At 38.1% G+C, this 25,049-nt stretch overlaps 2 protein-coding genes across 2 annotated transcripts; one reads left to right on the top strand and one right to left on the bottom strand.

The window, feature by feature from the left end:
* Positions 1-199: 199 nt before the first annotated feature.
* metap1 (methionyl aminopeptidase 1) lies at positions 200-9,593 on the bottom strand. The gene is made up of 11 exons (XM_072457566.1): positions 9,437-9,593; positions 8,783-8,834; positions 8,433-8,542; positions 7,250-7,310; positions 4,999-5,090; positions 4,845-4,928; positions 4,174-4,312; positions 3,406-3,537; positions 2,367-2,510; positions 2,219-2,284; positions 200-1,594 (listed from the first exon to the last, which is right to left on the bottom strand). Exons 1-11 carry the CDS (start codon positions 9,584-9,586, stop codon positions 1,428-1,430), a joined length of 1,197 nt encoding a protein of 398 aa, XP_072313667.1. The 5' UTR covers positions 9,587-9,593; the 3' UTR covers positions 200-1,427.
* Positions 9,553-15,945, top strand: eif4eb (eukaryotic translation initiation factor 4eb). The gene is made up of 7 exons (XM_072457570.1): positions 9,553-9,676; positions 10,771-10,874; positions 12,961-13,056; positions 13,190-13,253; positions 14,725-14,838; positions 14,932-15,071; positions 15,312-15,945. Exons 1-7 carry the CDS (start codon positions 9,659-9,661, stop codon positions 15,424-15,426), a joined length of 651 nt encoding a protein of 216 aa, XP_072313671.1. The 5' UTR covers positions 9,553-9,658; the 3' UTR covers positions 15,427-15,945.
* Positions 15,946-25,049: the final 9,104 nt, after the last annotated feature.

Here is a 25,049-nt window from a genome sequence, read left to right on the forward strand (position 1 = left end):
ATTTGCACTCAACCATATTTAGTAGTGATCAGGCATGACTGCAGGCAAACAACTGCTCTGACAATTATTATAAGTCCCCGTAGTCCGCTAATACAATGACACTGATACTAGCACGAACATGTTTTAGTATTTGGACAGGATTTTAACACCTCAGATTTACAGTAGGTTGTAGTCGAGGACAAACTTACCAACACGGATCTACAGAAGAGCAGTTTATTACTCCAGTAGAGGAAATACAAAGAGCAACAGTGAGCACAATATTCCTCTGAACATAAAAGAACACCACACCGGGCCACCCTCCACTTCGGGGTGACAGTTACTGGTCTAGATCTGGATCCAGAGCTTTGTTTAAGGCTTCAGACCAGGGCCATTGTAAACGCACGAGACGCCATGTGACGAGGGCCGAGTGTGATGCGTAGAGCGGTTTGGAGCATTAAGTGACAAGTAAAGTGACCACAAATGAAAGCCACATTGTAGACGGGTAATTGGAGACGTTTGTAAAGCATGGGATTGTTTTTTCCATATACCATTTACCTACATCGATGTATCAGAATGTTGTGGAGAAGTAACTTGTGTCGTGATGCATTACATTTGTGTGTCTGAACTCTTTTAAGAGCACTAAAAATATCCACATTCGAGCTTGGCGAGACGCAAGTCCAGCTTTATTGAAACTGCACCAAAGGCGAGGCAATTATTTTCAAGGACCCTATATTTAATGTTAGCCAATAACATTTTGTACAAAGAACGGACTAGGGCTGCACAATTAATTTAAATCTAATTGAAATTTTAATGGACAAAATTGGCTAATCGCAAAAGCCGTTTTGTTCTGCATAAAAACTGCCAAACCAATCTTTTAGATTCGTCAGTTCACTTGCCTATTTCAGTCTTTTGGTCAATTCTCCAGGGCACGTTTAAAATGTGAACTTTGAACAGAATCCCATCATTAAAACATAAGTTGCTAATCCAATCGCAATACTAGTTAGAAAAATTGCAATTAGATATTTTTCCCAAATCATGCAGCCCTAAAACGGACCATGAATGTACTATTATACACATGAGCAGTATTTAAGTGTAATAGGCAACGGCTGAAAGAAAAGAAAGACGTCGCGTGATATTTTCATGCCCTGAGCTCGTCAAACCATTGCTGCAGTCTTAGCGTAAGGAGTCAAAGGTCAAACTGGCTCCAATGACGAGCCAGATGACATAAATACTTTCTCATTTCTGTCAAGAAGATAAAGTTCTCACTAATATAGCAATCCACGTTCACTAAAAGACACTTTCAAGTACTTCCATTCAACTTGAGGAACCATGATATATTGAACAGACAGAAGCTCGCTACACTGAGCTTCAGGAGCCGTATACTGTGAGTGTTGGGGGGGGGGGGGGGTTTGTGTCCATCGAGTCCTTCTGTGTGGGACTGCCGCGCGTTACATTTGGCTGAGGAAGTGGGCGCGGCCGTTGTCCTCGAGGCGCTGGGTGAGGATATCGCAGCCCGTCTCGGTCACCAGCAGGGTGTGTTCAAACTGGGCCGAGCGCTTGCCGTCCCGGGTCACCGCCGTCCACCCGTCGGGCCAGGTCTCGTCTTGCCAGCCACCTGAGACGACACCCGAAGAGTTTTAGGCTTACGGAGAGCTACCGTCCCCAGCTTAAAATGTGCTGGGGCACAACGAACCAGATAGTCGTCGATTCAACTAGTGATTATTCTCCTTATTCATTGGGCAGCAGCAAAAGGCCAGTGATTATGGCAAGAATGACCAAGATTAAGCTAAAGTAATGCCACTAGCATTAACACAAACAGCTTTACATGTATATTTACTACAAAATTGGTTGTTCGTTCCAAATTTTACAACTTTTCTGTGTTATTATTCTGAGTTCTAAAATGTCTTGGCATATATTTGAGTCCGTGTTTGGTTCAGGAAACTATTGCAACTATTATCACAACTACTCAATTCTTCTTAAATAATGTATGTGCTATGATTTGTCAATTAGCTTGCATCAGCCCTAAAATTGACCCAAATACCTTCAGCAGCAAACCTCTTCTATATAAAAAAGTACAGTGCATTTGTAAGCTTTTCTACATTTCTGATAACTTAGGTGTGTCCTCTGATATGCAGTAGTTGTACATGAGTATTGTCCACATTTGAGTACCATTATTATCATATTGACTCCAAATTAGGGCCACTTGATATATTTTGCTTGTCAACAAAATAAAACCTACCTTCACAAATCATAGGCTCAATAGTGAACACGTGTCCGGGCTTCATCACCCCAACTGCTTTATTTTCTAAAAAACAGAAAGCAGAAGCGGGTTACAGAAATGCCACGGCGGCTCGTGAGTCAAAGTCAGGGGGGAATCAGGGGCTTACTGGCATAGTGTGGTACATTGGGAGCTGTGTGGAACAGTCTGTGGATGCCGTGGCCACAGTAGCTGCGCACCACAGAGAAGCCATTGGCCTGGGCGTGCTTCTGAATGATATTACCCAGCTCTCTATAGCGGATTCCAGGCTTCACTAAATGACAAAAAACAAACATGTTTTAACCATAATGTAATGTTTTCTCATGTTTAATATCAGAGTTGTATTTTTTTTTCTTCAAGTCATAATTCATTTACGTCTTTGCCCAACTCTTATCCCCGCCCACAACCCTGTGATTACTTGCAATTATTTGAAAAAGTACATCAAGGACAAAAAAATTAAAGGTTGAATGGACGATTTTTTTGGCATAAATCTAAGTCTTATTTCCTCGTGGCGTGGACTGCCGATTAGTCCTGCCACGTATCAATCATAAAACTCACCTACCGCTCACCTGCAGCCGCGTGCGGTTCGTCCCACATTTCCACGTGTCTAAGCGCATTGATTTATCATAATATAGTTCCCTCAGTGTACGGGGCAAAATGAAGACGAGAGACTGTTCGAGCTGACGCAGAAGTGGACAGAAATCTACGGGAGACGAGAGATGCGACGCGATCCCTCGCGCTAATAAACAAACACACGTGTGTGTTGTATCAGTCCACACGAGGGAGTGGCATGCGCACTTCCGCCTGCATTCTCAAAATCGCCGAAAAATCGTCCATTGCGCCTTTAAGCAGTCACATTTTTTCAAAAAGCCAAAACACCATAAATGTAATTCCGCTTCTTAATCAGGTGAAAGAAGGACGAGGCGGGAAAGGCAACAGGAAATTAATGAACCCCTTTCTTCAAAAATTATCTAATTTTAGAATCAATCTCGCAACTTACAATGAACAAAATGTAAAATCAGAGAATGTAACATTTTCTCCCCAAATACTAGAAAAAAAAATTCAAAACCTTCCACACGATCTCATTCTAAACAATGCCGGAACCTGCTAAAATAATGTATGCACTTCAGTGACGCATGTATAAATGAGTCAGTGAATTTAGTACCTACCAGAGTCGATGGCTTGCATAAGGCATTCATAGGTGGTCTGAACCAGCTTCTTTCCCCCTTCGTCCACCTCACCCACGTAGAAGGTCTCATTGAGGTCACCATGGAAACCGTTGTGGTAGACTGTGATATCCACTGCACATAGGGGGAGGACACAATTATAAAGCCTTTAGATCGATGTAATCAGCCTTTAGCTTGACCCCATGTCCATGGTCTGTGACGCAGTAACCGCTGAACTACAATAGACCATCTACACATGGCCACACCTTGCCAAAAACGTAGAGCAATATTTGCAAAATGGGACAACTTTTATAGACAGGACGACGTGACTAGGGCTGCCTCATTGCTAAAGGTTAATGAAAGTATTTGTCTTGTCAAACCAAGCTGCGAGAGATGAGTTGCTGGCAAGTCTTCTATCAGACACTCCGGGGGGAGTGGCGGGCGGAAAACACCGTCCAAGCAGAAATATTAACAAGCAGGACAGAAAGAATGAACTCCTGCTGGTGCCGTTTCGGGAGGCAAAGAGGAGGATTCATCATAGAGACTATATTGCTGCTGCATGACAAGACCATGCAATAACTGCTGTTTCTACCGCAATATTTTGATAAATTATTCAGACAAGTTCAATTTATCAAAAGTAGGAATACGTTTTTTGTATTTACTAGACTAAACTGGAACAAAACCTACCAAAGTATAGCCCTGAACTCACACGAGGGCCAAATTAAAAAGGAAAATAAAAAAAATAAAATGTAAACAACAAAAGTAAAATACCATTGAGGATATCTCCTTCTTGTAGCCGTCTTCGGTCTGGGATCCCATGGCAGATTACTTCATTGACTGACGTGCAGCAGGACTTAGGAAAGTTGTAATAATTAAGAGGGGAGGGGTAGCAGTTCCTTGCTATACAAGCCTGTCAAGAAGACATGAAAGATGCATTAGGAGATAAAGGGGAGCGTGTACCGGTACATTAATGACGCAGCAGTTTACAAGCACAATGCAACTTTGACAATCAAATATGAAAGGTGGTCCTCTGTTAAGTACCCTGAATAACACTTTGAAGGATTTAAATGCGTAAATATTATAATTTACAATTGTTGGCGAATGAATATGCAACCAAATATCTGATCGTTATCAGATTTCTGGAGTTTGAGTATTGAAAATGTCATGTAAATGGATACATCTGATGTGAGTAAGCAGACTTCTTTCTGGTTGCCAAACTACTGTGGCAAAGACAAACATTAAAAAATGATATAAATAGTGATGTTAACAGATTCTAAACTCCATTTTACTTTGTCTTCCAAATACAGTTAATCTAAACATTTATTGATTAACTGACACGTATCCCGATAAAACAACCTCTCACACACACCAAAATCAGACCCATTTATTGAGTTATCAGATTTTTTACTGGCCATGTAAATGTACCCACTGTGTGTTCATACCAGATGCACAGTGTGGTCGATTTCTTCTGTTGTAACACCCGGCTTTACCATCAAGGCTGCAATGTCTAGAATTTCTCTGGCCAACTGCCAAAATACATCACATTAAACAAAAGCCCATTTTTACTTTAATTAAATTGTATATTCAGTCTTGTACCGTGGACACCACTCTCATGGCGTCGAGGTCTTCTGCACAAAGGATCTTGATTTGTGACGTCCCCTTAAGGAACTGCTCTGACTCTGACACACCTGTGGTGGGGGATAAGAAAACAGCAGCACATTACGGATGCTCAAACAATATGGTTTACATACCAGAGTATAGTTCTGTTCTGTTTAGAGTTAAAGAAACCAAGTGAAAATTACAAGTATAAGTAAGATGACAAAGCATTCAATTGCAGAGAGAGAAAGCCTTGAATCTCATTGCGAAGTTCTTTATTTACCTGCAGTAGCAACTGACTCCTGCCAGCTTCAACACAGAAACGGCATTAAATCACATTCAAAAACATAAGATGAAATTGCTTTTTGAAACAAAGAGGAACTAGAGGCCAACTTCAAATGATAAAATGCTTAAAACTCCAAGCGTACACAATATTATGATAGGACACTTGTTATTCTAGTCCAGCAGTCATTCTTACAAGCATTACATCTATATACGGTAGAAGCACTATGGGTAGTATGATCAGAAGGAGTGACTCACAACATGGACTCAGTATCAGGGAGGACTGCTATAGAGAAAACGACATGAATTCAGATGTGCTGTATAAATACATGGATTTTTTCCAAATAGATTTTCATTGTATAATATTGAGGTACATCGTAAGTCGCAAAGCAAGTCGGGGTTAAAGTGTGTTAGCAATGCAATTAAGGCATGTAGAATTCAATAAACTAATTTACGAATCCAACAGTATGATCATGATGAACATAAACAGTTACCTAGCAACAAATACAAACAGGTTGGCAGGACCTGTCAGATAAAGCCCTTTGACCCGGCCTTGCAGCACAAACGCATCCATTGATTGAATTAACTCTAATCTTTTTACAGATGCCGAAGAGTACGACATTTGTGATCTGACATCATTCATAACACGCTTAATGCAACTGCAGGCTTCACTTCAAGACACTGCAGCCCACAACAGCGCTTTAGTCCCTGAACCAAAAGACAGTAACCATGACTACCTGAGCATGGATCTATGCGGTCACATGACAGGGAGACAGAGGTTGCCATGGCAGCACGGTGAATGACTAGCACTGAGACATTGATTTTAACAAGCGAAGTTACAATCATTGTAGTCTGGTGATTAACGGCAAGCCATGTGGCAAACACATCTCTTTGGTCAATTAGTCTAAAAACTCATTAAGGACAGATCAAGTGAGGAGTTATTTTATAAACTCCTTGTAGCGCACTTGTCAAGTTTGTGAGATAAAATGGATAATAAATTGTACCCATTCTCAACTATTTTGGTTTAAAAGTAGTATAATAATAAGCTTTCACAAAGGGAAAATCAGTACAATTACAATACAATCGGTACAACACATGGAAGCAATAGCCACAGGTCGTGTGATACATAGTGGTGGTGCTTCAAACCTACCCCTTACCTTCATGTGCTTCGTTTACGAGTCTCTTCTTTTGGAAATACTGGGATCTGTGCATAATTTAATGTAATGTCTGTCCGAATAGATTCTATGAATCGTTAACTACAAATCATATTTAAATACATTTTACATTACTCTTACTTTCCATCTGCCCAGATACATGTATACACAATTCTCTTGTGTTTTTTTGATTAAATTACATCAACTTTTGTGGCAGTATTTTTTTCAACGCATAAAAATACTGATACCGTCTAGAAAAAGCTACGATTATTGGAACACACCAGTTTGCTCAGATCAGAGGTTTCCCCCCAAATAACTCATAGTTTCCTGAACTAGTCAAGCAGGATGCTAAATAATAACCATAATTATTATTTTTATTAAAAACTATAGTATTACGTTTAGTCAGTTTACGGAGTCAGTGGATCGTTAAGATACAGGGTTTTGGAAAGTTGCACAGATCACTGCAGAAACAATTTTAAAAAGGCTGGCACTGGTAAAATACAAAAAAAATAAAACAAAATTAAAAACAATACAAAAAATAATGGGACTTACAAGAAAAACTTTGCCTAGAAATAATAAGAAAAGTGTGTGACCTGTAAACCAAGCTAAAAGCACGGACATAAAAAACAAGACACCCTTGTGACCAGCGCACGCCATTACAGCTTATTGCTCATGAAGCAATAAAAGTATGTAGTGTTTGCTTTGTTTTTTTAATATCATTGCTCAATGGACCACAAGACGTAACCCTACAACAATAGGGTAACGTACGTAATACAAGAGTAACAATTCAATAACGGTATAAAGCCATATGTTACCTCTGGGATGGTCAGCATAGTCGGGTTTTTGCATGTTACCAGGCACAGGCCTCATGGGAGTCTAGCAAAAATCACACCAGAGAAGTTATTTAAAAATATGAGACAAATAATAACAAGGCGTTAACTTTTTAAACAAATTAAGCCAATGCTATTATACACAGAGACACACACACAGGGGGGAAAAAAAGAAAGAGAGAAAGAGCGAGAGCGAGAGAGAAAGAGCGAGAGCGAGAGCGAGAGAGAGACACACACACACACACACACACGTCTCCATGGAGATGTTATTGCATTGCTTCCACACCAAATTACAATTTTGATAAGTGGCGAGGAAACACCCCTCCCTCTAAGAAGGCATACATTTCTGAAGTAATTTAAAATATATAGTCGAATTCCATACTGTGGAGCATTCCAGACAATTCATATACTTCTCCAGAAAAGTACATTGTGCACCATCAAGTTAATATTACTATTCTTTTTCAATCGTGTGTTATTTACGTTAACATAAATTACCATCACAATCGAAAAGGAGCAGAGAAGAAAGAAGAAAACAATCTTATAAATATCTGCACCTTTCTTGAAATTTTATACAACAACAAAATACACAAGATGGTTATGAACACATTTTGTTTTTTAGTCTTCTTAAATTATTCAATTCATATGATTTGATTGTTATTACTTGTTATTACTGTTTCTTAAAGATATAGACATTAGTTGATGTTTTTATACCATAAACTAAAGAGTTCCAAAATTGACTCCGCCTGCAGATATTCCCATTTGTTTCTTTGTGGTTCAGGCAAAGGGCAGAGAGAAGTTATGTTCACCAACTACTCTTTAAATTAAGAACGACTACAATTGTCACATTACACTTAGCAATTCCCAAAGTCTGTTGCACCACGCCCTCCTTTTTGATCCAACGATGCCACAGGGCCCCAACTAATAATTTACACGTATATCAGAAGAATGTGTAATCGTTTTTCCTCTTAGCTATGCATATAAAACACATGTAATAAAACATGTATGCTCTATATTGACTGGAAGTTGTAAATGTAAAGAATTGTGTGGCGTCCTCTTTTGGGATCTTCTGACGTTCCCACCAGGGGCCCCGTCCCCACTTTAGGCGCCACTGGCATAGACAAGGCTCTTTATGATAAAATGTCATAAGAGGGTGTCAGTGCTTTGTTACCAGTGGGTAGTAAGGGCGTAAGTTCCCTGTGTAACGATAGCCCGGCCATGGATCCGTGTTCGTCTCGTTCTCAACACAGTTTTTGATTTCATTCTGGTTCTGTTCTTCTTCTGTAAGCACAAAGAAAAACACCTTTACAAATATTTGACTTTTGCTCTTGCTTAAATGAGTTATAAACCAGTAAGTGTGTAAACAAAGCGCATCCACTGCTACCGATCAAACCTTAGGTACATATTAATTACGTATAGTTATGCAGTCTTAATTTTCAATCCTAATTATGGAATTGGGAATGGACTGTCCTGTACTATTTACAATCATTAGTGACAATAAAAGACTAACTTGACACATACTTGCTTTTTTGTGCAGCAACTTGTGAGAAGCCCAGCTCCCTTTGAAACATTCCTTAAAAAGAAAGATAGATTAATTTGTAAATTAAAAAAAACTATAACTATTAGCCAACATCAGGAGTTAAACCAAGCAGAGTATGTGAGGTCTGCAGTGACAGCAGATCTTTCACAGATGTAATGTCATTCAGGGCAGAGCTCATTAAGGTCCAATCTTGCAATCAAAGCATCAAGTGCTCAGACTCCGAATAATAGTTTAAAATCCTGGTAGCACTTTCTCACTCATTAACTTAACAGTATATATGCATAATTCTGGTGGATCGGGTGAAAATGTGCCATGCAATTGTATGATAGGATTATGGTAATTGGATGCAATTAAGCTCATATAAAAAGAGTTGGCAAGATGAGCTTCATGTTATTCTAGTCTAGAAACACAGTTAAGAAAAAAGACGGATACAAATGCTATAGTTAGATTCGGCAACACTATACAACCCAAAAACATGCTATAGCAACGACACATATTTATAGCATTTGCCAAGTTCACACATGTCTAATGTAGCTCTACAGTTAGCTTTAGCACCCTCGTGATGAGCGACAAGGCCGGAAAAATTGTCTTTTGAGCCCCAATTTTAAGTCATCACTTCCAAACACATCTTGTACCTGTGAACAAAAGTAGGATCCCGGAATACCGAGCTTGATACACGTGGGACACTGGAGTTTGGCGTCCTTGCTGCAGCCCTCAGTCTCACACTCCCTTCTAGCTTCGTTGCTCGCCATGCCTCCGTCTGCGGGATGGAGCACACTGCGCATGTGCAAAGCGCTGTCAGGTCACGTGGTGCATCCATCCAATCAGCGTTGACTTTCTAAACACAGATTTGTAAGATGGCGACCGCCGAACCGGTGAGTACTTTCTCTGAAGAACACATCCAAACATTTGTCGCGCTTGTACCATTGAATTTTGGCATAAAATCATTCACAAAGTGCACTGTCAGCTTCAATCACGGGTGTAATGAATTAAATAAAGTGTTGTTGTCCGCTTGTTTGTTGTTTAGGCTTGTTTTAAGGCTAGCTTCTGGTGCCACACGGCCAATGCGTAAAAGAGGAATGTGTGTGTGGAGATCTCCCAACTTTAAGGCTGACGCTGTTTGCGGCTGACGGACACACTGCCCACGTCTTACTTACTTACTTATTTATGGTTCACAAACTTTATGCTCGCTTATAATGGCCACCACTTGTCTTTTTTCACTTTGTTAACACATCTGGCATAAATTGAGAGTTAAAAAGTATTGCTCGAGTTTGTGGTTTAGACATAAGGCCATCAGGGGCTGTGTGTTTACTCACTTAGAAACTTTGTCAATCCAAATTCTTCATATTTTCCTCATTAATAACATATGTAATAATAACATATTAAAAAATCCAACAAATTACACAAAGTTATAAGGAAATAATACAAAAGTAATTGTCAATGTATTTATTGTAGTACACCAGTGCCCTATTTACTTTGAATACTTTTCTTATAGGGATGTAATACATTTGGCAAAGTTAATTGATTATTTAAACACACTAAATAAAGTACACACACTAAAAAACTAACTTTTTCTATGATATAATACTTTCCTATGACCTTAAAAGTATTGCAATTGCGATTAGATTTGTGAGCATTAACATTTGAGAAAAGACGAATGAACTGAATGAATACTAGAACCTCATGCATTTCAGAACATGTTTGTAGAGTGCATAAGGTTAGGGTTAGGGTTAGGGGTTGACTTTTTTGATTAAGAAATAAAGAAAAAAAAGACTATATTTTCTTACATTCTATTATCTTAATCATAGCCTTTGCTGCTGATAATTTCTTGTGCCAGTCATGTTTTTACATTTATGTTTTTTGTAAATATATGTTTTTGTTCCACTTTTTTATTTGCATTTTGTATCATTGTGGTATTTATATGATTTCTTTTTTTAATCTTTGCGTTTCCAAACTTGTTTCCCAACAGGAAAACAGCCCAAGTCCGCTCCAGCATGATGAAGATGGAGCTGAGGAGAGTGGACAGGAGATGGTGAGCCCAGAGGCCTACATGAAGCACCCCCTCCAGAACAGGTCTGTATCAGCTCATTCTCCTCTCAGCCTAATGCAACATGTATTATTTAGACTCCAAAGCCTGTGTCCTGAAAGATGTGTCAAACAAGAAGGCTCAGTGAGAGACCCAATGTGACTTTAAATTTTGGTGAATCTAAAACACAGTTATATTCCCTTCAAATTGTTAGATCAAGCGGTATGGAAAAATGTGGCTGAGTTCTAGGATTATGTCTGACGTTCAAGGTCAAATGTGTGCATGGCTTATAGAAATTAAAACATTATTAAAAGTAATAACACATCTAAAGTTATTGAGTCAACAATTTCTGTGTGTAAAGTTATTGTGTTGTCAAGGTAAGTGTAGATTTAAGAATAAGTAGTTCAATGTCCACACACAAATACTATTCCAAACTTATTATGTGGCTTAAATGTACTGTGTTTATTATCATTAGTCTTATTTGGTGGGGACAGTTTCCCAAGCTTCCAAGATGTCGTGTACATACAGTATTGATCATCACAAAGAATAAACAGGATACACTAAATTAGTAGTGTATAAAAATTAACAAATACAATCAGTGCATAAATGTGACCATTTACCATGACTACAACATTACCACACACACTAACAATCAGTGTTAAGAATCGTTGTATATGATGTATGTTTTTTTTTTGTTTTTTTTGACAATATATACATTTACAAACGATTAGTGAAAATAACTGTTAAATTGAACTTACATTTACCAAGAATTTGCTCAAAATGCCAGTCCCGCAAATACCTGTGATGGACCTTGTACTAAAGGTTTGATTAGTGCATAAATCTAAACAAAAAAAAATTTCATGGTGTATGAACATTTTAATCAAGATTTTTATATCATTATTCAAAGTTGTTTTGAGTACATACTTGGTCATTTTCAACAACGGGCAAGATTTTGATTTGTTTTACCTGTTTTAAGGTTTAAAGAATTGTCCTACAAATCTGTATTTTAATTGAATCCTATTATTAAAACCTAAATCACAAATCTAATCACAATCACAATTCCTGTCAGAAAAATTGCAATTAGTTATTTTCCCCAAATTGTGCAGCCCTACAGTATTTTATATGAGTCATTACTGATTGTTTCAGTCACTTGATTATATTAGATGTTTAGAGTTCTATGAAGTATTTGTATTTATGGCTTTTCTATACTCTGGTCTAAGTGTAGACAAGATGAAATACTTCAACCAGAGCATCACGTCCTCCGTCTTGTTTCAAGCATTTTCCTGACGCGCAGCAAGAAGCTATAAATGTTAAAAAATGCATGCTTCTGCAGCATCAAAGAAACATTGGGTGACATATACATCACACATTTGTTTGATGTCTGCACAAATCAGGGTTAAAATAACCCTTCTTTTATACAAGTGCACAGAGGGCGCCCAAAACAGAACGCAAGACATAAATCAATCTTTGACAAAAACAATGAATTCCCTTGCTCGCTGAATGCTAAGCCATTTGGAAAATTGATTGTTTGACTCTGTGGGCTGCTGCATTTAAAATGTGTCAAACAAGAACAAAATAGGGTTAAAGCAATGTAAAATATGTTATATTAATTGATAGATGGATAGCAAGTACGTCTTCATGCTGTGTAAAAAATGAAGGGGATAGAAAAAAAGATTATGCAAATTATTATTTTTATTACACTGGTGATAAATTTCAAGATTCCTTCAGCATTATAATGATAACTTGCATAAATGAAAGCTCAAAATGTCTTATTGAATATACAGTAACACAATAACACAATGTTTTATTCATGTTACTCGGCGTGGAGACATTTGGTCTCAGTAAAACACTTTTTACTAAGGTCTTATATTGAAAGCTAATATTAATATCTGGTGCTGAACATGGCCTGTTGCCGAGCCTTGAAACGTTTAGCTCTGAGTGCTTTTGTCGCAGTGTCACACTTAATTAGACCTTAGGAGGGATGGCTTTATGCAGCGCTATTCACCATGTGCTTCCATACATCTCTGATTGGCTCTGGAGCTCATGGCTTTTGCTTATCTGCTGTTTATCCCATGTTTTAATTAAGAACCTGTTACATTTATGCAAATTTACACTTCTGCTTTTGCCCAACAGTTGGTCTCTCTGGTTCTTCAAGAATGACAAAAGCAAAACATGGCAAGCCAACCTCCGACTCATTTCCAAATTTGACACCGTGGAAGATTTCTGGGCGTAAGGAGCTATAAATCTCTACTCCTTTCAGTACTTTGCAGAAGTGACAAGAGCTCTAAAATGCCGTGACTTCACTGCCTTTATGAAATATTGTGGGATCTGCAGAGTCACTGAAATTTTGCTTTTCTCGCAGCCTCTACAACCACATCCAGCTGTCGAGCAACCTCATGTCAGGCTGCGATTACTCCCTCTTTAAGGTATGTTTCTGGATGTATACGTAAACTTATAAGATCTGAGTTTATTCCATCAAGTTACAGAAACTCAGAAGCGGTTCAGTTTTTCTGTCCATGGATAATGCTCAAACTCAAGTCAAGAAAAGTCATTTGTACATTATCGTCCATCTTCAAGTGGGATATGAGGAACAGTGTGATGTCAAATGTCTTTTGAAGTGTATTAGTCATTAGAGGCAGACCAAATGAACTAAAATGACAAAAACTGACTGATTAAAGCACGGTTTACACAGTTTAGCAAGGATTCATCAGAGTTACATTTGGAGCTGGAGTACACTGACCTCATTCTTGTAAATTAGTACATTTATTTTCTCCCAGAGACGATATTGTAAAAGCAGCACTGACAAAATTAGACTAACTGCATCTAATAATAATAATAATGTATTTTATTCATTGTGAACCCAGAAGAGCCGGAACAAGAGACATCTGCAGTGATATGTAATACTGCATGTGCTTTGGCGGTCGGCCCCGGATTCTTTTCACTCCCTGAAAAAAGCATATGAATATTAACTACTGTATGTGTCAAAGGGTTTGTGTGAGCTAGGAACTAGTTAGAATGATTTAAACAGTTCGCAATTTGAAATCAGGTACTCCAGCTCTAACGGTAATGGACAGACTGATTTGATTCCGTTTCCTAGAGCCATCACTATAATGAGCTGCAGATGGAAACAAGCTTTGACTGAATCTAGTGTAAAGCAATTCTTCTTTCATGAGATGAATGTTTTTACACCTGGTCTCTGTTAAATAAAAAACGAATAAACAAAACTATAAGGCACGCTGTTATCCAAGCATTCTTTTTACCATGATAGCACCAAAACTTTTTCTTTTCTTACCTGCTCAGGGACAGCAGATGGAAATGAGTGTATTTGCTCTAATCCTGTGTCATTTACAGATGTTCATTAATATGCACTGTCCCAAAATAGAAATAATTGCATTGATTTGAAACTGCTTCAAAGGGTACATACAGCTACATTATTTGTAAAATAGTATCAAGACTGACTAGATCATTCCGAGAGGCTGAAAACGGCCCAGGACCTTTCAGCTTGAGGGCAGACAAAAATACATCTATTCCTTTATAGTTTTAGAACCTTTTTTAATCCAGTGTCCTGATAGAGGTTTTGGGAGTCCTTTTTAACGTCAACTTTTTAGAATTTTTTTTTTTTCTAGTGTATTTTACTGAGCTAATGTTAATAATGAATATAAAATGTTGCAATTGTAATGAAATGTGTACTTTTATCACTGTTGTTATGTATTCACCTGCCCAGGAAGTGCAGATGGAAAGTAGCAGTAGCTAAATCATCTTTTCTCTTGAAGATGAATGATTTCGTGCGTGCTCACTGACAAATAACGACTAAACTAAACGAATCTTAAAAAAGGTCTGGCATAGTGGAGCCGCCTTGTCCAGTCCGTGTAATGAGCCTGTGAACTCTTGCTGCAGGACGGCATTGAGCCCATGTGGGAGGACGAGAGGAACAAGCGAGGGGGGCGCTGGCTCATCACACTCTCCAAACAGCAGCGGAGATCAGACCTGGACCGCTTCTGGCTGGAAACCGTGCGTCCCAACAATCAATAAATAGTGAAACCTCTTGCCAAATCAAGCGAGAGTTAAAAACGGCTTTAATTAGATTTGTTTTCCCCCCCACAGCTGCTCTGCTTGGTGGGAGAGGCCTTTGATGACCACAGCGACGAGGTCTGCGGCGCCGTGGTCAACATCCGCACAAAGGGAGATAAGATTGCGGTGTGGACATCCGACTTTGAGAATCGGGACTCCGTCACACATATAGGGTGAGGCTGGATTCAAACGCAGTCCTACACCAGTCAGAAAAAGACTTACATTGACAAAGGGAATTTGGTTTGTAATAATTAAGTATAACATGATAACAGGGTCAATTTGACGTGCACTTTTGGTGATAATGAGGACAATGGGGTCAAAGCATCTCCAAATCTAACGCTCTATGCTAAATACTGAATACTATAATAAACCTTTAAGTCCATGTTATATTTGTGGTCTTTGTTCACCTGCAGGAGAGTTTACAAGGAGCGTCTGGGGCTGCCCCTGAAGATGACCATCGGGTACCAGTCTCACGGCGACACGGCCACCAAGAGCGGCTCCACCACCAAGAACAGATTTGTCGTTTGAGAATTGCCCCTACGTGCCTCTTTCTTTTCCTTGTCTTTTTTGTTGTTGGTGCATATGTTTACTAATTGCTGCAAAAACTGCGGAATGCAATCTGGAAGAAAACCACAAGAATTCAAGACATCCGTTTATGCCAAATGTGTCACTCACCCGGACCCCACAGAGACTGATGAAGATGATACTTCCATAACACTAAGAGGTATTAATAGTGAGATACATTTAGACTATGTTCTATTCCTCGGGAGAAATTTGTGTTCAATTTTTGTTTTGTATTTTAATGGCAGGGAATCCTGAAATGCAAAAACAAATGTATATTTTCTTTTTACAGCAGGGTTAGTTTGCTGTAATCCCATATTAAACCCCTTTAATTTATTATACTAATTTGACTGCATATATATGAGTGTTAGACCTCTGTTTTATGCTTTTTGCCTTGAAACTATTGCACGTAATCACATTTTATGACTTTTCATGACTTTTAATTTGAATGTTAATATAATTAAAACATTGGTTTTGCAAATATGATTCCACGTGTGCTCTGCTTTGTGTACTTTGCCCCAACTATATTAAAATACTTATGCTGTGAAGAAACAGATCACAGTGTTGAAGCTTTATTAGACACTGTTATGGGGAATTATACAGTACCTCAGGCAAACAGAAAAGATGAAAATAAGTTTCCAAATATTTGTATAAATATTTTTAGAGCACACCTCAAAATGTCAATTTTGTTTGAGCGATGTGAGGAATCATTAGATACTAAGAAGTTACAAAATATATTTATACAATGTTGCCAGGTTAAAGCCTGGTTGAGCTGGTTTATAAAGGGAGTAATATAATGAGCTGCCTTATTTATTGAGACGCTTAACAGAGATTAGACGTGTCATTGATTCTACCAAATCTCAGGTTGTAAATGCAACTTTATTCAATGAGGTTTGGGACAAAAATCAATGCAGTTGATTTAAGTACAGCTCTCCACTGGAGCTGTACTTAAATCAACTGCATAGCCATGAACTACTCTGCTCTTTTCAACTAGTAGAGTCAAGAGCGTGAAAACACTCAGAGAACAAAACATGTCAGATAATTGTCCTGTTTTCAGTACAAATTGTTCCACCACGTGTATTTATTAAAATATTTTATAAATATTTTATAAACCTCATGTTTTTGACGACTTGAGTTTTGAGCAAACAAAAATGTACACATAGAATTCCCCATAAAATAAGAAATAGGTCGCAATTGCTCAGTTGACAAAAGAGTAGCACAATTCTTTGTCAAAATCACTCAATTCATCACTTTAACATTCTTAAGAATCTGTGTGAAATACTTTTATTTTTTAAAGCACATATTTAAACCAACACTTTTGACATTTGACAAACATTTGACTGTATGTGAATGTGATACTTTTCCTTAACTAAATTGTGTACCTCTTCCACCCCTGGTAAACAGTAAAGTAGCATCTTTAATACCTTTATTTCTGCTTGATCATATTTCAGACAGCACAATAGTAGCAGTGTACAGTAGAATTAATAACATATAAAATAAAATAACCTTGTCTCTAGCTTTACACTGGAGGGATCTGCAAACCCATTTCCATACATTACTGCTGCGGATTATCTTGTTTTTCTTATCGTCTTCAATGTTGTGTTCTCTATTCAGCGCATCCAAACAATATCACGCTTGTTTATGGAGGTGAAGAGGGAATTTCGACTGATCAGGAAACCCATAAAACATCTGCACTCCCTCGTTCTTCTGAGCAGGAATAATTCATGTAGCATCAGCATGTGTGAGCCCGGCGTTGCCATAAACCATAACCGAAAGCATCATGTTGTGGCTGAAACTTTGACGACTGTAAGCTGTGGCCATTTACAAAGCCTGACTCCATCATCTCCATTCTGTACCGCCAATGTCACTTTTCCCTGGAGTCCACTCAGTATAATCCCTCTCTCTCTCTCCCAGAAGAGCACCGATCAATTGCAGGATTTGTAAACCCGGATTAAATAAATGAAGAGATAGTTAGCCTACTTGTGTGCAGTGTCTGACAAGAATGTTGGATTACATACAAAAGCCCTAGACGTATATACAATATTTAATAAGTGTGACCGTAGACCCCAGGAGACACAATCAGGGCCAGAACAGAACTAAAATGGTGCTTAGTATGACAGCAGTGCACGCTTCGTTGGCTTTAACGTATTGATTCGGACTCACATACAACACGTCGGTGAATATGACAGGAGAAAGCACCGGGGACCTGGAGAGGCAGCCAAGTAAACAAACTGTTTTTCAAATGGGGTTTAACATTGTATTGGCCAGGTGTATTTCGGTTGACTGATATGCAACACTCAATTTAATGCGTTTATTTATTTGTTTATTTGACTGTGGACAATTCACATTAATAAATATGTCTGTAAATGTGTCAGAATAAGCTACAGATAGTTTCCAACACCCAAAGCTGAGTGTGTAAAATGCTAAACACATTCAAAACACACATAACGTTATATACATCATACATTAAGTGAATGAAGTAAAGTGTTATAATAAAAAAAAACATGTACAACAAACTGTAAGAGCAAAAAGATGGACTTTTGCATGAAAACATGACACAGATGCATAGGCAGGCAGCACAAGAACAGCTTAAAGAAATTACATTGTTCTTATTATGATTGTCACAGGCTTCATTCTCGAGTAAACTCATTTTAACACATTTTTAAAAGTTCTGTGTGTGCCAATATTACGTATGTGAGACGGCACAATGTTCCAAAACTGGACGTCTCGTACTGAGAAAGCAATTAGGCTGAAAACACTTTTTTCTTAGAGGAATGAGTTATTTGAAGTAGTAGATCTGGTGTGTTCGCTGCACTGGTTAAAGAAATTAGAAAGTGGTGGTTGGGCCAAGACTTGTCGGATTAAAAAAAAAAAAAAAACGGTGAAAATTGACCACATTTTCCCAATTTAGCAGTTTATTTTTGACCAAAATACTGCAATGGTGCAGAAAAGGTTCTATGTCCAGGACTTTGTTTGTTGTTATAAATAAATCATGATAATCCGTCAATTTACTATTATTACATTCACTACTATCATACCATACTGAAAAGCAACAGTATTAAAACTACTATTCTTAATTTTCCTACTATTTTGATTGTGCACAGTGATTTATTTTGGGTTGAATATTGCTTTGGCTGGAATGTTCCACAGCATGCTATTCACTTAGGCCTGTCAGGTGTATTTATTGCCAAAAACAACTTAGCTTTTGGCAATAAATACACCTGCTTGTCTCCTTGGAGCTGGCAAAGTTTTATGCCATTTTGTAAAACATTCCAGAGAAAACAACAACATCTCCATCCCTTTAGATAAGATGTTCTGAGTAAAGTACACTCATGCACCTCAGATATATCAGTAATGAATACGTAATATATATGTGGACAAATCAACCAATGGTGAAATCAATCATTACTACACTTATCCTACATTTATAAAAGTGTCAGGGAGGCTGTGGCTATACCCTGAAATGTCACGTCTTAAGCCCTTTAGCGCTTTGCTTGGCTCAGTGTTACAAACCGCTGTGCCCTTTTCTCCCTGCGTTGTTAATTGAAATATTGGCACTTAGTATGCGCGGTGTTAATGAAGCTCTGTGTTTCTGTATTCTGCTCAAATCTCCCTCTAGATCTACACACGCCGGACTCCACACAAATCTTTCCTTATGCACCATTAATTATCTAGTCTTACAATTGTTAGGCGATGTACTGCTGAGGCCGCTACTATCACAGATATTATTGCAGGTTTTTTCTTTTTTGGCTCTGATTGTGCGACCATTACAACCTTTTTTTAAATTACATTGTTTAATTTGTTTTAGGAATGCGTTCATCGCAGTCTCCAAGTTTATGTCATCTTTTTGTGCATTGTTATTGCTAGAGTTATGGATGCTGCCAGCGATTGTTCTGCTATTACTAATATATGTGCTTCCAATTAAGTTTGCACAGTGTTTCAAGTTGGATTTCACACTGTAGGAGCCCGTATTAGTTAGTGGTCCTTTTTTTCTTTTCTTGTTACTGTTATGTGCAAAAACACCATAGTGCTTTTACAACAACATGAATAGTACAAACTACTCCTACTGTTGCTGCTTATTCTATACACTTTTTCTTCGGTTAATGACTACTACAACAAATACTGTGCTTAAATAACAACATTTACATTTAGACAGTGACCTAAACCCACTTCACAACTTCCTGCACTTGAAAGACAGTCTGAAAATGAATGAAAGACATGTTTGTTAATTGCCGTGATCATGCTGCAGGAACACTGTGGTTCGCACAGACCACTCATAATTAGTGCAGACTTTCCTTAAGTTTCCCTTTGTTTTTGCTCACAGTGATTCAGTAAATTGGCTGGTACTACCAGACCTTTGCCCCCGGCGAGCTAATCAGCTATTCACGTGTGACAAATGAGCTCCAGGAGCAAACATCGTATTTAACGTCCTTAATCAAAATATTCTGGGGATTTGGCTGTTAAAGACAGCACTAAAACTTTAAAGTAACAGCAGGAGTTATGTAGTTCAGTAGCTAAAATTCAGAAGTGTAAAGCTGCTTTCAAGAAAGTAATAACAAAAAATGTTTAATCCAGGAGTGATGGAATAGTGATTTTAATTTGAGATATTGTGCAAGTGATAGACATCGCTTGATTAAGGCGAGACACTGCAAGTAAATGGGAAGAAACATTACATTAAAGATATCAATTTGAATTAGTTTATGTGTAAAAATGGCTCAAATGTGCACATACGCTGCTTGTATTCAACTAAACAAATGGGTACGAGTGTCCTACTGGAGAACTGCTGCATATGTGATGATCTTTTCAGCTGCAACACGGTATTTAAAACCAACTGATGCAGTGAGTGGCTCCTCATTTCTGAAACAACCATGTGGAAAGACAAATCCCGTGGTCATGTCCGTATGTTTGAAAAGAGTCAAATCATTGGTATAGAGCAGAAAAAAAATCTAAGGAGAAGCAGAACCTAATCTACTACAGCTCTGAACCCCAGTGAGAGTGTTTGGGACGAGCTAGAGAGGCTTTGTCCAGTGGTCACTCTCTCCATCATCAAGACAAGATCAACTTATGAAAAATAATGTAACAATGGAAGGAAATACAAGTTTTAATATTGCAGAAGTTTACTGAAATAATGCCACATGTCATGCCATGATTCAGGTGTGATAATCATTTAATTAAAGGGTTGGTGTATTAATGAATGAATAAGCTTGAATCATTCTTAATAAACCATTTGTTGGTCATGAATTAAGTCTGAAGGTGAATAGGAAAAAAATGGTTAATTTAAATATATCAATTTTTAAACTTCTCTTGTAGTTTACTCACATAAATAAGAGGATGTACTTTTTTAAACATGTAATGTTTTCATATAGAAATAAGGCATTTTATGAGTAAAAAAAAGCCAGTTTAACACATATTTGGGAAAAACAGACAGAGCCAAAAACGTATTTACTTATTACTTATTTAGTTTTTGACTAAACTAGATCCAACTGAAAATACCTTACTTACCCTGTTAAATAAAGAGTGATAAATAATTAATAAATAATAGATAGATAATGAGAAAAAATAAATAAATAAAACAGTTTAAAAAATAATTTGACCTGCAGTGTCTTGCTTTAAGGCTAATTTAAGTGTAGTTATTATTAAATGTACTCTTATCACACAACATTTTCTGTACGTCCTTACTGCGAATACTAATACTGCTCCAAGCAAGCCGCTGCTCATTACCAGTTGTGGAAAACATATTTCTCACAATATTTCATGAAAACACACTTAATTACTTCAATTTACTTCTTAACTCCAGAAGTAAAACGCCCATCTGACCTTACCTGTCCGACTCAATTTCTTGTAATGTGACACGATGCAGCACCACCATTGGCATAAATTAATGTGTCGCTCCGTGTTTTAATTTTGAGCATCTGCACGCTTACATTTACCTCTCTCCTTCAGCCTTGTATATTTACCAGTGTTTCCATTCTATTTCCATATCAATGACCTAAACATGCGCAAATGTTCCTTATAGCTCCGAGCCAGTCGTTCTGTGTGGGCTTGAAAGCAGCCAATCCATCCCCTTTGATATAAAACACGTCATTTTAAGTGATACAGGCAACTGCACCGAACTTTATTCACATCAGAACACACTGGCAATGCACTGAACTGTTAGAATGGGGAATATAAGGATAATGATTATTTGCTCAGTCGGACATTTACATAACAAAACAACCGTAACTATTAACAGAGAATAAACATAATCTAGCCCCAGGCAGTGTAACAGCGCGTGCATCAGAACCAGTGTGTGTGAATATGTTACACATGCAAGAGAGTGAGGGTTGTTGGAGCTGCAAGACACATTTGGCCTTAAACTGAGATGATTCTCGTCCTTGTGGTAATGAGCCATAGCTTTGCCTGCAGGATGTGTTGTTCCCAGACTAGATTATTAATTATTTTTTGTTGATTTGTTGACCAGTGATGAAAGAAGCGTGGTGTCTGTGTGTGTCTTCATCTTTATGTTGAGGATTTGTTAAATGTGTGATTGACATAAAGTACTGTTCGTAAAGATGCAAAAAGACCATGTGTCTCGAATGATCATAATATGGTTCATTTATGTTGTTTGTAGAAGTGAAATGAGCAGACGCTTTGATAATAATAACATTAACGATTTCAGTAATAGTATTTCATCAGTCTTAGTTCTTTTCTGGAGTTAAAATTGCGTGTCACTTCTCAAACGTCTCTTTTAGCCACACAGCTGCCCTCGGGTAGACTCATGGAAGCAAGAAATATGTGTTTACTGTCATAGCGGGATACATTTCAGGCAAAGTAATAGCATTTCTATGGAGACAAGCACGTGGACACACCCCCTACCGAAAAAGTTACATAGCGCACTTTTAATCAATGTCTGTTTGTCACATTTCATTTCAGTTCTGCTTAATTCTCCCCCCAGTTCCTTTGATAGACACAACCTTCAGCTTGTCACCTCCTCCTCCCACCTGAGCCACTTGTCACTCTCGCGCTGCTGTAAAGTCTCACAATTACCCAAATTCTCGTGCTCCCGCCGATCGGTGTATGACGGATTTGATTTCTTGTGCACGGTACAGCTTTTGATTTTGGTTTGTTGTTAAATTGGTCCTCCGAGGCGTACACGGTGCAGCGCTCCGCTTGGTCTAAACAACAACTGCTGAGGAGATGCAGCGTTCTAACAGTGAATGCCATTAGCAGTATTCAAAGTGCTGAAGTACGGCAGCTCGTGTGCACATGTTACACAAAAGTGAAGAAGTTATCTTATTGCAAGATGTTTGGATTGCACACACAGTAGTCTTGAGACTCAGAAAAACTAATTAATGTCCCCTCTGTTAACAATTTACTATAATTCTGTTACTAAAACTATGCTGCAATAGTACTGTGACCGCAATGTCTAGTACAACAACTATCATAAATATTGTGTCGTACTACCTCAACTACTGCTGTCACTGCTACATTTAACTAATCTTTCAAGAGCTTCAATTAGATTAAGAAATAGGAAAGTGCAATATAATGCTACATTATGATTATTGATGTCGTTTATTACGATAAACGACATCAATAACTATGTATGATATTGTTAAAATCAAGAGTTGCAATAAATTAATAAATAAATAAATAGCTAAATTAATACTTTATACTAGAGTTAATATCTATTATCATGTATTTGACAGCTCAAATCTGATTGTGCCACAAACCAGTACAAACAATGAATATTAACCCCTCAAAAATAGTGTACAGTCTCTTATTTATTGAAATAGTAATAGTTATCTAATAGTCCTATTTGTAGAAATCTGAGGTTATGTTCTTCTACTCTTATTCCTACAACTATTATGTAGAAAACAGTAAGTATATGCCTTGTGTATATCATGCGTTATTGCCTGGAACACAGCATTGGCTTTAACACCATTAAAGTCCCAGTTTCTGTGTCCACATGTAATAGCCTTTGCTGTTAAACCATTCCATTATTGTTGGACATGCGGCAAGGTGCTATAACTGAGAGGTCACGGGGTTTGCGGCTCTCCCCTGACCAATTTAGACCCTCGTTGTGCAGCTCTGTACAAAGGAGACGAGCAGTGAGGCTGTTGAAAAAGCCATAGTGTTTGACCAAGGATAAACCTGCTAATGGACCTACAGGATAATGCTAATCAATACAATTTACTCTCAACCAACACTGACTTTTTACACATTTCACAGGGTAAGGTGTTCAGAGGCTTTAAAAACTGAAGCTGAAATCTATTATAAATTCTGCAAATACATGTTTTTTGATCTATTATTAATTTACCTTGGACAATTTTAGTTATTAACAGCGGTGGAAAGTACAAATATAAAAGTACTGTTCTACAAATGACTTGTTGTGTCCAGATAACTACACTTCCTCCTTGCTATGATGTAACGCTCCTGGAAAAATCACTACTGTGTTTCTTTTTAGATATCTGTACTTTTTAATGTACACATTTTTACAGTAGATATGTTGTACTTTTACTTCACTACATTTGAGTATCCACAGTACTTTCTATTTCACTACATTTGTGCTGTACTTAAAAGTCATAGACTAATGGAAGTCCCATTAGCGCCCGTTCACTTTTTACTGAAACATCTGCTCGTCGTGCTCTGTTACTGCTGAGGCTCGTCATTCAGGGCTTCAAATGTCCATATTCAAAGGCTCAAAATGATCCTTGTGTATTTATTTTGCTATTTTCTTTGTAACTCAAGATATGAACGTTAATAACTGAACAATCAGGTTCCGCATTTCTCAACATGATCTTAGCTCAACAGGTTTGAGTGACAGCTTGCACGGCTCGTTGCTAGGCGCACGCCCTGTGGAAACCAGTGGGCCGCGAAGGGGCGTGTACCATACGGTACAACCTTGCTCCTAATTGGCTCTGTGGTTGCCATTTAACTCGCTCTCGGATTTCCAAATATGGAATTTGGCTCCAAATCAGCTGCTCTAACTGTTAGGTATTATTTTGCTGGAGCCAGATAGAATAATGTCTCTGTCATTATCCGACTTGGAACATCGGTCCGATTGGGGACATGCTTAATTAAAGTAATAAGTTAAAAGTAAAAAAAAAATTAAAGGTGGTATGGCCGATTTTTTTCAGCAAATTTTTTATCATATTTCCTCGTGGCGTGGATAAATCATTAGTCCTGCCACGTATCAATCATAAAACGCACCTATCGCTCACCTGCAGCCGCGTGCGGTTTGTCCTCACGTTTCCGAGTGCCTAAGCGCATGGATCTATCATAATATAGTTCCCTCAGTGTACGGGGCAAAATGAAGACGGAGAAAGACAGTTCGAGCTGACGCAGAAGTGGACAGAAATCTACGGGAGACGAGAGATGCGATGCGCTCCGTCGCGCTAATAAACAAACGCACGTGTGTGTTGTATCAGTCCGCACGGGGGAGTGCGCATGCGCACTTCCGCCTGCGTTCTCAAATCGCCGAAAAATCGTCCATACCGCCTTTAAGTACGAGTTTAAGCGATAGTCATTATTATCATCATCATCATCATCATCACTTAGCTGTTTTACATCTTAAGTCAGATTTTTCTCACTTCTTCGTTTTCTAACATTTA

Source organism: Eucyclogobius newberryi, unplaced genomic scaffold (genome assembly GCF_026437365.1).
Source record: "Eucyclogobius newberryi isolate DKJ021-1_F unplaced genomic scaffold, fEucNew1.0.hap1 SCAF_21, whole genome shotgun sequence".
Taxonomy (NCBI): Eukaryota; Metazoa; Chordata; class Actinopteri; order Gobiiformes; family Gobiidae; genus Eucyclogobius; species Eucyclogobius newberryi.

Coding starts and splice junctions, on each gene's coding strand:
- metap1 (XM_072457566.1), bottom strand. CDS start 9,586: ATGCGCAGTGTGCTCCATCCCGCAGACGGAGGCATGGCGAGCAACGAA. Junction 8,543..8,782: donor GTTGCTGCACAAAAAAGCAA/GTATGTGTCAAG, acceptor TTGTGCTTACAG/AAGAAGAACAGAACCAGAAT. Junction 7,311..8,432: donor TACGCCCTTACTACCCACTG/GTAACAAAGCAC, acceptor GATTTTTGCTAG/ACTCCCATGAGGCCTGTGCC.
- eif4eb (XM_072457570.1), top strand. Junction 10,875..12,960: donor AAGCACCCCCTCCAGAACAG/GTCTGTATCAGC, acceptor TTTGCCCAACAG/TTGGTCTCTCTGGTTCTTCA. Junction 14,839..14,931: donor ACCGCTTCTGGCTGGAAACC/GTGCGTCCCAAC, acceptor TCCCCCCCACAG/CTGCTCTGCTTGGTGGGAGA.